We start from the raw sequence: 12,691 nt of genomic DNA on the forward strand, positions 1-12,691 counted from the left end.
GACTGGTACAGTTGAGAACAGAAGCGAGTCAAACAGCCAGGGCAGGCAGGGACAAGATAGAACTAATAAATTAAACTGCACTTATTTCAATGCAAGGGGTCTAACAGGGAAGGCAGATGAACTCAGGGTATGGTTAGGAACATGGGACTGGGATATCATAGCAATTACAGAAACATGGCTCAGGGATGGGTAAGACTGACAGCTTAATGTTCCAGGATACAAATGCTACAGGAAGGATAGAAAGGGAGGCAAGAGAGGAATGGGGTGGCATATTTTGATAAGGAGGCAGCACGCTGGCTCAGTGGTTAGCACTGCTGCATCACAGCACCAGGGACCCGGGTTTGAATCCAGCCTTGGGTAACTGTCTGTGTGGAGTTTGCACATTCTCCCTGTGTCTGCGTGGGTTTCCTCTGGGTACTCTGGTTTCCTCCCATAATCCAAAAATGTGCACATCAGATGAATTGACCGTGCTAAAATTGTCCGTAGTGTTAGGTGCATTAGGCAGAAGTAAATATAGGGTCGTGGTGGGTTACTCTTCGGCGTGGTGGGTTACTCTTCGGTGTGGACTTGTTGGGTCGAAGGGTTTGTTTCCATACAGTAGGGAATCTAATCAATTACAGCTGTGCTGAGGGAGGATATTCCCAGAAATACATCCAGGGAAGTTATTTGGGTGGAACTGAGTAATAGGAAAGTGATGATCTCCTTATTGGGATTGTATTATAGACCCCCTAATAGTCAGAGGGAAATTGAGAAACAAACTTGTAAGGAGATCTTAGTTATCTGTAAGAATAATAGGGTGGTTATGGCAAGGGATTTTAACTTTCCAAACATAAATTGGAATGCTATAGTGTGAAAGGTTTAGATAGAGAAGAATTTGTTAAATGCATACAAGACAACTTTCTGATTCAGTATGTGGATGTACCTACCAAAGAAGGTGCAAAACTTGACCTACTCTTGAGAAATAAGGCAGGGCATGTGACTGAGGTGTCAGTGGGGGAGCAGTTTGGGGCCAGCGACCATAATTCTATTAGATTTAAAATAATGATGGAAAAGGATAGACCAGATCTAAAAGTTGAACTGGATAAATGGCAATTTTGATGGTATTAGGCAAGAACTTTCAAAAGCTGACAGGGGGCAGATGTTCACAAGTAAAGGGACAGCTGAAAATGGGAAGCCTTCAGAAATGAGATAACGAGAATCCAGAGAAAGTATATTCCTGTTAGGGTGAAAGGAAAGGCTGGTAAGTATAGGGACTGCTGGATGACTAAAAAAATTGAGGGGTTGGTTAAGAAAAAGAAGGAAGCATATGTAAGGTATAGACAGGATAGATCGAGTGAATACTTAGAAGAGCATAAAGGAAGTAGGAGTATACTTAAGAGGAAAATCAGAAAGGCAAAAATGGGACATGAGACAGCTTTGGCGAAAAGAATTAAGGAGAATCCAAAGAGTTTTTACAAATATATTAAGGACAAAAGGGTAACTAGGGAGAGAATAGGGCCCCTCAAAGATCAGCCCTTCTTCAGGAATGAGGAAAGTTGACCAACTTTCCTCATTCCTGAAGAAGGGCTAATGCCCGAAACGTCGATTCTCCTGTTCCCTAGATGCTGCCTGACCTGCTGCGCTTTTCCAGCACAACATTTCCATCTCTGATCTCCAGCATCTGCAGACCTCACTTTCTCCCCTCAAAGATCAGCAAGGCGGCCTTTATTTGGAGCCACAGAAAATGGGGGAGATACTAAATGAGTATTATGTATCAATATTTACTGTGGAAAAGGATATGGAAGATATAGACTGTAGGGAAATAGATGGTGACATCTTGCAAAATGTCCATACTACAGAGGAGGAAGTGCTGGATGTCTTGATACAGGTAAAGGTGGATAAATCCCCAGGACCTGATCAGGTGTACCCGAGGACTCTGTGGGAAGCTAGAGAAGTGATTGCTGGGCCTCTTGCTGAGATATTTGTATCATCGATAGTCACAGGTGAGGTCAACATGGCTCTGTGCGTGGGAAATCATGTCTCACAAACTTGATTGAGCTTTTTGAGGAAGCAACAAAGAGGATTGATGAGGGCAGAGTGGTTGACATGATCTATATGGACTTCAGTAAGGCGCTTGACAAGGTTCCCCATGGGAAACTGATTAGCAAGGTTAGATCTCACAGAATACAGGGAGAACTAGCCATTTGGATACAGTCTGCGTGGGTTTCCTCCAGGGGCTCCGGTTTCCTCCCACAGTCCAAAAATGTGCAGATTAGGTGAATTGGCCATGCTAAATTGCCCGTAGTGTTCGGTGACGGGGTAAATGTAGAGGAATGGGTCTGGTTGGGTTGCTTTTCGGAGGGTCAGTGTGGACTTGTTGGATCAAAGGGCCTGTTTCCACACTGCAAGTAATCTAATCTAAAATCTAAAGAACTGGCTCAAAGGTGGTGGAGGGTTGTTTTTCAGATTGGAGGCCTGTGACCAGTGGAGTGCCACAAGGATCGGTGCTGGGTTCTATACTTTTTGTCATTTACATAAATGATTTGGATGTGAGCATAAGAGGTACAGTTAGTAAGTTTGCAGATGACACCAAAATTGGCGGTGTAGTGGACAGCAAAGAGGGTTACCTCAGATTACAACAGGATCTTGACCAGATGGGCCAATGGGCAGAGAAGTGGCAGATGGAGTTTAATTCAGATAAATGCGAGGTGCTGCATTTTGGGAAAGCAAATCTTAGCAGGGCTTATATACTTAATGGTAAGGTCCTAGGGAGTTTTGCTGAACAGAGATCTTGGAGTGTAGGCTCAAAGCTCCTTGAAAGTGGAGTCGCAGGTAGATAGGATAGAGAAGGCAGCGTTTGGTTTGCTTTCCTTTATTGGTCAGAGTATTGAGTACAGGAGTTGGGAGGTCATGTTGCGGCTGTACAGGACATTGGTTAGGCCACTGGTGGAATATTGCGTGCAATTCTGTCTCCCTCCTATCGAAAAGATGTTGTGAAACTTGTAAGGGTTCAGAAAAGATGAACGAAGGACCCGATACCCAACATGAGCAAAACTAATGTAGTGTACAAAATACCATGCAAGGACTGCACAAAACACTACATAGGACAAACAGGAAGACAGCTAACCATCCGCATACATGAACATCAACTAGCCACGAAACGACACGACCAGCTATCCTTAGTAGCCACACACGCAGACAACAAGCAACATGAATTCGACTGGGACAACACTACTATCATAGGGCAAGCCAGACAGAGAACAGCCAGGGAATTCCTAGAGGCATGGCATTCATCCACAAACTCCATCAACAAACACATCGACCTGGACCCAATATACCAACCACTACAGCGGACAGCTCAAACTGACAACCGGAAGCGGCAGGGACAGACCACTATAAACACCGGAGGAAACATCAAAGAAGCGCTTCGCAGGAGGCTCCCAAGCACTGATGATGTCGCCTAGCCAGAGGACGAAACGTTTGCAACAAAAACTTCCAGCTCGGCGAACAGAACCACAACAACAGAGGTAGAACAGGTTGGGGCAGTTTTCCCTGGTGCATCGGAGGCTCAGGGGTGACCTCATAGAGGTTTACAAAATTATGAGGGGCATGGATAGGTTAATAGGCAAAGACTATTCCCTGGGATCAGGACATCCAGAATTAGAGGACATAGGTTTACGGTGAGAGGGGAAAAAATATGAAAGAGACCTACGGGGCAACTTGTTCACACAGAAGGTGGTACGTGTATGGAATGAGTTGCCAGAGGATGTGGTGGAGCCTGGTACAATTGCAACATTTAAGAGGCATTTGGATGGGTATATGAATAGGAAGGGTTTGGAGGGATTTAGGCCGGGTGCTGGCAGGTGGGACTAGATTGGGTTGGGATGTCTGGTCAGCATGGATGGGTTAGACCGAGGGGTCTGTTTCCATGCTGTACATCTCTATGACTCTATGTGTGGAAAAGAGTAATTTTGTGTTAAATAAATTGATTTCACTGATTGTCAGCCCTGATTCTGGTGGGCAACGAAATTCCACCAAGGAATGACAAACGGCAACTTTCCACATTAAGCTGTGCTTCTGCAAAATACTGAACATGCAGTCAGATTCAGAAGGATGATGACAGCAAAAAGTGGCATCTTGTTATTAATAATCCCCACAAATTCCAAGCAATTATTCAGTGAATAATTGGAAAACGGTAAACCTATAAATACCTCCAGTGGAAGACAGTGAAAGCATGTCATGTTCAGCTGGAAATCAGATTATTTTGATCAGAAAATGTTATTTGGGGATACTTTCCGCATAAGCTGAGACATTACGTCTAGCATGTTACGTGGGGAAAAACAGCAACACTGGCAGCTTTTTTGTCACGTCTTGCCTGGATCTGCTGTAAACTAACTGATAAGGAATGATTATTCTAATTAATCAAGAATTGCATTAATGTTCTGGTGATGCAGCAGTAAGGTGAACTCGATTGACCTTTTCTTTAAAATAAATGAACAAACAATCCCTGTTTACTTTTGGACAAAATGCTAAACCAAGAGGGGACCTGATGGTTTTAATTTGGGGTCTTATATGAAATGGCTTTGAGCTACTTGATTTAATAGTTTCAATTTTCCAAAATTCCCTAGATTCAGGAGAAGTCTCCTTTAATAAAAAAGAGAGGTAACAGAAAGCATGAAACTGCAGGGTAGATGGCTTAAAATCCATCATCAGAAAGATGTTAGAAGCTACTAGTAAAGATATTATAGCAGGACCTTTGAAAATTAAAAGGAAGTAGGCAGACATCAGAAGATTGGTTGAAAGGGAAATATTCCTGAATGCATTTTTTGGAGTTCTCTAAATATGGGGTCACGGGGAGAGAGTGTGTGTGTGTCCGAGATATTCTTCAGAAGGTCAGTGCAAATTCAATGGGTCAAACGGCCTCTCCCTGTCCTGTAGGGATTCTATGCTTCCACCACCACAACCAAAATGTACTGTGGATAAAGAGGAATCAACAGATATGCTGTACTCCAGATTTCCAGAAGGCATTTCATGAGGTGCCGCAATGAAAATTAAGGTGCCTCATTAAAGACTGTTGCAAAAAATAAATGCTCATGGGATAATATATTGACATGAACAAAAGGTTGGTGAATTAACAGGAAACAGAGAGTAGGCATAAATGGGACATTTTCTGGTTGGCAAAATATACTATATGATATGCCTCAGCGATCAGTGCTTGGGTTGCAACATTTTACAATTTGGATGAAAGGATTGAAAGTAAATTTACCAAATTTGCTGATAACAGAAAACAATAGATGGGAAAGTCAGTTTTGAAGAGGATATAAGGATGCTACAGAAGGCCGTAGATAGGTTAAGTGAATAGGCAAAGATCTAGCAAATGCAGTAAAAAGATGTGGGAAAATGTACAATTTAGGCAGGAGTTAAAAAGTGCGTATTATTTAAATGATGAGGGAGATGTTCAGGGTTCTGGGTGTCCTAGTGCATGAATCGCAAAATGTGAGTATGCAGCTACAGCCAGTAATTAAGAAAATCAAGAAAATGGTATTGATTATTGTGAGGGAATTGGAATACAGAAGAACGACAATTATGCTTCAGTTATACAGGACTTTGATGAAATACCATCTGGAGTATTGTGTACAGTACAATTATTTAAAGAAAAATTTAAATGCATTTGAAGTAGTTAAGAGCATGTTTAGACTAATACCTGGAATCAGAGGAAAGACTGTTTAAAGCTAAAATCATATCCACTGGGGTTTTCTCACAGAGCATTGTGGATCTTTGGAACTCTGTTTTTCAAAAGATGATAGAAGCAAAGTCTTTAAACAGGTTTAAGGTAGAGACAGCCAGATTCTTGATAGGCAAGGAGAAAGGTCATCAGGGGCAGCAAGAATGTTAAGGAATCTGATTAGCCTTAATCTCATTGAATGGTGAAGCAGGCTCAAGACTGAGTAGCCTATTTCTGCTCCTAGTTCCTTTGTTTGTATAGAAAGAGACAGTCTACAAAAAAAGGTGCCAGCCAACAATCCAAAGATGTGCAGGTTAGGTGGATTTGCGATGCTAAATTGCCCTGTTGTGTCCAGTATTGTGCAGGCTAAGTGGTTTAGCTGTGGCAAAGATGAGTTGACGGCGACAGGGGGGGGTGTGTGTGTTGGGGAAGGGGGAGATACTCTTCAAAGATTCAGTGCAAATTCAATGGGCCTAATGGCCTCTATCGGTACTGTAGGATTCTATGCTTCCACCACCACTACCAAAATTAATGAACTCATCATACTTTATTCGTGGAACTTTACTGAGTGTGGTTGACTACCAGATTTGCCTATATAATACTAACAATGCTTCAAAATTCAATTTATTCATTGTGAAGAGTCTGCATGCAAAATAAAATGCTTAATGTAAAGGAAGTGTTTCAGTTTTACTAACGTTATTGAGTATGCCGGATTGTTTGTGCCCAGAAAGAAGGGCTATAGAAAGCTACACTCAACTAAAAATTCTAAATGATCTGAATTATTAATAGCAGGGGGATCAAATAAAAACATTTAGAAAAAGGCAAACATTTACAAAATGACCTTATTTTTCATAAATGACATAAAACAATCGTGTAAAAATTAACAAAATATATGGTCATAACTTACTTCAATTGTCTTGGGACAGAGATAGGTGTTAGGAAAATTGTGCTTGTAAACTTCATTGGCAATGGTATTGATGTCAACCGCAGCAACAACGTTTGCATTTGCGCAACTTTCTGTAACAAAGAGATTTAATGAATTGTATTGAAACTTTGCTAAGCTTAGAACAACAATTTTAGCAAGATTACCGGACTGAATAACATTTTCATTCCTTGTTTCTCAACATCATTAAATGATAGCACATTTACGTGGTCTGGCCTTCATGTGACTCCAGACCCATAGCACTCTGCTAGACTCTGAACTGCCCTCTGGGCAATTAGGAATGGGCAACAAGTGCTGGCCGAACCAGCGATGCCCACACTCTGTGAATGAACTAAAATAACATATTACATGGGGAGATCATTTGGCATTGCAACAGTATTCAGGTTGCGGTTAACTGTATATATTCTAGAACATTCCTTTAACGGTTTATTAATTTCAGCTTTTCTTTCACAAGGTTGTTGGATGACCTGTGATAATAAATTCATAGTATGCATTTAAAGGCCAGTTCCTGCTTATGGTTAGAATGTAACTTTCAGAATTTCCTAACATAGGAAACATAATGTGCAGTGGAGCAAGTCAGCTTTGCAAGAAATGGAACAGGTCAATTTCAGGACTTGGGTAACAATTTCAGGAGCATGCAGATGGCATCAGATTGAATTAGTTTTTTTTAATGAAAAAATGTTTTGATGGTATATCCACTGACTAGGAATGGAAGCCAGTGTGGGCACTGAGATTACTGAAATTGATAGTGAACATGAGTTTCATCTGGTATTACTTCCCATTTTAAAAAAAATTATCAATATATTGAAAATGCCTGTATTTCTTAGCCCTTGCAACACCATTAATTGGCAGTGGTACGGTTGCTTAGTGGTTAGCACGGCTGCCTCACAGCACCAGGGACCCGGATTCAATTCCAGCCTCAGGTGACTCACTGTGTGGAGTTTACACATTCTCCCCATGTCTGCGTGGGTTTCCTCTAGGTACTCCAGTTTCCTCCCTCAATCCAAAGATTTGCAGATCAGGTGAATTGGCCATGCTAAATTGCCTTTATTATTCAGGGATGTGTAGTTTAGGTGCATTAGTCAGGGGTCTGACTAGAGTAATAGGGTAGGGGAATGGGTTTGGGTGGGATACTCTTTGAAAGGTCAGCATGGAATTGTTGGGCTGAAGGGCCTGTTTCTACACTGTAGGGATTCTATGGTGATTAGTTAAAAAAAGACATGTCAAATATGAGGTTCGCCCTCCCAACTGTTCCGAACTCCACCAAATACAATCCTAACTGATTCAACCCCGCCTTGTGTGGCAGTCCCACCATCCCATGAATCAGTCTGATGAATCTTACTGTACTTCCTCTCCAGCAAGAACATCCTTCCTCAGATAGAGAGTTCAAACTGCACACAATATTCCAGGTGTGCTGTCACGAGAATGCTACATAATTGCAGCAAGACATGCCTGCTCCTATACTTAAATTGTCTCATTGTGAAGGCCAACATATCATCTGCCTTCTTCACTGCTTGCTGCACCTACATGGTTATTTCAGTGCCTGGTGTACAAGGTCAAATCATAATCTGCATTCCTCTTTTTGCCACTAAAATGGATGACCTCACATTTATTCATTTTATATTGTATCTGCCCTGCAGTTGACAACTTACTCAGCTTGTCTAAATCACCCAGAAGCATTTCTACAACCTCCTCACAGTCCTCTCTCCCAGCTAGCTTTCTGGTATGTTATTTGTGTCCTCCTGTGTGAACACCAAACCAAAGTATGCATTTACTTGGTCAGCCATTTCTTTGTTCCATATTATTAATTCCCCTTTGTATAACTGGAAGATTTGTCTTTAATCTCTTTCGCTTCACATACCTGTAAAAACTTTTACAGTCAGTTTTTAATGTTCCCTGCTGGCTTACACTCACATTCTATTTTACCTTTCTTAATCAATCCCTTTTTGCTCAGTGTTGCTAATCTGTGGAATTCATTTCCCAGACAGCAAAGGAGTCTGTATCATTTAATGCATTCAAGTCTGAATTAGGCACATCTTTGATCAAGATGAGAGCCAAAGCATATTGAAGGCAAATAGTAAAGAGGAAATAGGCCACAATCAGCCATGACCTTATTATATAATGAAGTAGGTTCGAGGAGAATGAATGGTCGATTCCTACTCCTTTGTTTAAGAAGGGAAATAGAGATAATACAAGTAATTACAGGTCGATGAGCCTGATAGTCAGTGGTGAGGAAGCTTTTGGACAAGATACAGAGAGACAGGATTTACTCACATTTGGAATGCAGGGAGGACAGGTAAGTATAAATGGACACCTAGATACAATACAAAGATAGTGTTGCGCTCACAAGGATACTAATATTCTGATATTTTAAACTATAGTCCATCTGTAAATCTAAAAATATGCCAGATTCCTTGCTATTATTTGAAACAGTGGAGTATTCACCTCATTTTTAGTGTCAAAAATCACATGACACCAGCTTATAATCCAACAGGTTTATTTGAAATCACAAGCTTTCGGAACATTGCTCCACTTCACCTGGCGAAGGAGCAACGCTCGAAAAGCTTGTGATTTAAAATAAATCTGTTGGTGTATAACCTGATGTCATATGACTTCTGACCCTGTCCGCCCCAGTCATATTTTTAATGACAGCCTTCACTCAAATCAATACCAATGTCAGACTAATCAGATTTATTTTATCTCATTCTTGTGATTGGAGCTTTACTATATGTAATTTGGCTTCTCCGCTCCTGGCCAATGGATACAATCCAAATAGGGACATTAAAGCACTTTGGTGCATCCAACGAGCACGAAAGAGAAATAGTCCAAGTTTTTTCTTATTTCCAAATTTGCCCATACTGTAGGAAAAAGAATTTAAAATACGGGAAAGTATAGTTTATGCAATGCTGGATTTAGAATTTTCAAAGAGGATTTTGTGGACACAATGGGTAAAAGTCATTTCCTAGATGAGGTTTGGGACACATATGTCTGGAAATTTTACACTTTATTAGTCAACCTTGTCATGACTCACTGGCATAGTGCACTGAAATCAAGTCCATTTTCCCCAGAGTTGTCACAAATCTGAAAATATTGACCTGACTGATCAACCCGGGTTAAAAGAAAACACTCATCAGGTTTCTCTATCACAAGAAAACAGCTGTTTATTGCAAACCGATTATCGTATATACTTATGTAAAAGTCAAGTTTTTTAAACCTTTTAAAAAAACTTATGGGGTGAACTATTACATGGATTCTACTTTTGAGGGGCTGAAATTCATGCTACAGTCCAAAATACCATATCAATAGCAGAAGCCCAATTGATCTCTAAACAAATAAAGAAAGAAAACACAATGAATTATGCAAGGTTTGCAGCTCAGGTTGAGGTTTAGGGTGTAGGTTTGCTCGCTGAGCTGTCGGTTTGAAATCCAGACGTTTCATTACCTGGCTGGGTAACATCATCAGTGGCGACCTCCAAGTGAAGCGAAGCTGTTGTCTCCTGCTTTCTATTTATATCTTTCTCCTGGATGGGGTTCCTGGATGTCACCACAAACCCCAGGAACCCCATCCAGGAGAAAGATATAAATAGAAAGCAGGAGACAACAGCTTCGCTTCACTTGGAGGTCGCCACTGATGATGTTACCGAGCCAGGTAATGAAACGTCTGGATATCAAACCTACAGCTCAGCGAACAAACCTACACCCTAAACAATGAATTATGGTAATTACTGGATAAAGACAATAGAAACAAAAATGAATTAGTAAGCTTTTATTTATACATACAAAAAATGAAGTTGAAATATAATATGGCTTTAAATCACAATTACATGTTAAATCTTAACTTAGACATGTCAAATACAAAAGTTCATTAAAATCCGGCAAAATCACTGTTCAACATCTTCAGCACCAAACAAAACTTCATAATCATCAGGATGAATGATATCATCGTATGGACCCTCTTCACCTTCGCTGTCCGTGGTTAGAGGTAGCAAATCATCTGCTCCTTCTTCTTCATCTATGTCATGTCATAGATAATCGTTCTCTGTACTGTACAACACATTTGACATTCTATATTTCTTCAATGATTTCAAAATAGTGTCAGCTTTTACTTTCTTCCATGAATTAACGTTCCATTAACAGATAAGTGGCAGTGATGGAGCTTGCATACTGCTTCCTTTCGTGTATGTTTTTTTCTCCATCACTCTACTAGTTATTCCACTTCATTTCAACACGTCCTTAAATGGCTTACGGATATCAACATCTATTGGTTGCAAAACACTAGTAAGTCTGCTGGGAATTACAGTTACGTCAGTGTTGTGATCAGATGTTATCAACAACATTCTTCACGAGATGTGATCTTCACTGGTCCCAGACAAACTCTTTTCCTTGCGTAGTCCACCAGATTGTAATTTTGAATATTCTATTATCCATTATTTACCTCCACCTTCATCCATCCAGCCTTGTGGATACATATAGAAGACAATTCCTTTTGAAAATTTCTCCTTTAGCAAAGTTTTTCTCTTAAAAACAGCCATCAGTTTTAACTTAGTGCCATCAGCCATACAAGAAATTAGTAAACCCACTTTTCTCATGGCCAATGGTTCTCACCAATACTACTTTTTTCTCCTTTTTGGTTCACAATTCGATTCTCTGGCATGCCAACATTAATAAGCGTTTCATCCATGTTTCCAATGCATGATAACTTATAGCCTCCCTTCTGCTGATTTCTGATTACAAACTAGTGAAACTTTAATACCTTATCTTCTAGTTCAGCAGGCAGCTTTTTGTGTAATCTTAGTTCACTGCCAAAGTACTAAGTCATGCCTTCTCATGAACCTTGTGTTATAAAGCAGAAGTTGACACTCCGCTCTGTGAGCTAAATCCGAAACACAGAGAGAGGCTCGCCTTGAAACCTAGTTGTAGGCTTGCCTTACAATCTGCTAAAAGAAGTGGTATAACCTGCATCTCACCCTCAAGTAGTTGTAAAGGAGTGGTTAAATGAAATGAACTCTTTTTCACTCACTCTATAATGAACACGTAACAATTTATTTATCTTACTCTAACAGTGATCAAATTAACGGAACCATTAACAAACCGAACAATTCCCCTTGAACTACTAACTGTTCCCAAATAAGACAAAATTCTAATGATATGCTGTTCCAATAAATACAAATCCCACTTGTATAAACCAAAAATAATTTTAAAAAATTAGAACTCAGTCCATTGACATCACAGCCAGTCTGGGTCTTCTCCGCAGATCTTCAGTCAAGAACACCTTTCTCCTTTGAATTCTTGCGTCAGGAATATTAAGAGTGCCATTGTATCTTTAGTTAGATGATGGTAACTGAGAACTTACAGAATTCTGAGAGATCCAGTAACTTTCTCTTCAGAGCAGATGGTTATTAATTCTATCAGTTGGCAACTGCAGTTGCTCTCACCTCGGTTTTCAAATTCCTCTTCTTTTATACCTTTGCTGACATATAAATTTCTTAGCTGAAAATGTGTTGCTGGAAAAGCGCAGCAGGTCAGGCAGCATCCAAGGAACAGGAGAATTGACGTTTCGGGCATAAGCCCTTCTTCAGGAATGAGGAAAGTGTGTCCAGTAGGCTAAGATAAAAGGTAGGGAGGAGGGACTTGGGGGAGGGGCGTTGGAAATGCGATAGGTAGAAGGAGGTCAAGGTGAGGGTGATAGGCCTTTTCCTCCGCTACTGGCACCACCCCCCACCTTTTCCACCGCTACATCGATGACTGTATCGGCGCTGCCTCGTGCTCTCACGAGGAGGTTGAATAGTTCATCCACTTTACCAACACCTTCCACCCCGACCTCAAATTCACCTGGACCGTCTCAGACCCCTCCCTCCCCTTCCTAGACCCCTTCCATTTCTATCTCGGGCGACCGAATCAACACGGACATTTACTATAAACCGACCGACTCCCACAGCTACCTAGACTACACCTCCTCCCACCCTGCCCCCTGTAAAAACGCCATCCCATATTCCCAATTCCTTCGTCTCCGCCGCATCTGCTCCCAGGAGGACCAGTTCCAAA

The 12,691-nt window shown here is 40.9% G+C and overlaps 1 protein-coding gene across 5 annotated transcripts in view; it reads right to left on the reverse strand.

Moving 5' to 3' along the window:
• The window catches only part of trdmt1 (tRNA aspartic acid methyltransferase 1), a 90,439-nt gene that overhangs the window by 56,786 nt on the left and 20,962 nt on the right, over positions 1 to 12,691 (reverse strand). For all 5 annotated transcript variants that reach the window (XR_006311724.1, XM_043690380.1, XM_043690379.1 and 2 more), the window contains one exon: positions 6,612 to 6,721. Coding sequence is in view for 4 of the 5 variants with exons in the window: in XM_043690380.1 (XP_043546315.1) it covers positions 6,612 to 6,721 (110 nt within the window). In the remaining variant the exon portion in view is untranslated. The remainder of the gene's footprint in view (positions 1 to 6,611; positions 6,722 to 12,691) is intronic.

Source organism: Chiloscyllium plagiosum, chromosome 5, assembly GCF_004010195.1.
Source record: "Chiloscyllium plagiosum isolate BGI_BamShark_2017 chromosome 5, ASM401019v2, whole genome shotgun sequence".
Taxonomy (NCBI): Eukaryota; Metazoa; Chordata; class Chondrichthyes; order Orectolobiformes; family Hemiscylliidae; genus Chiloscyllium; species Chiloscyllium plagiosum.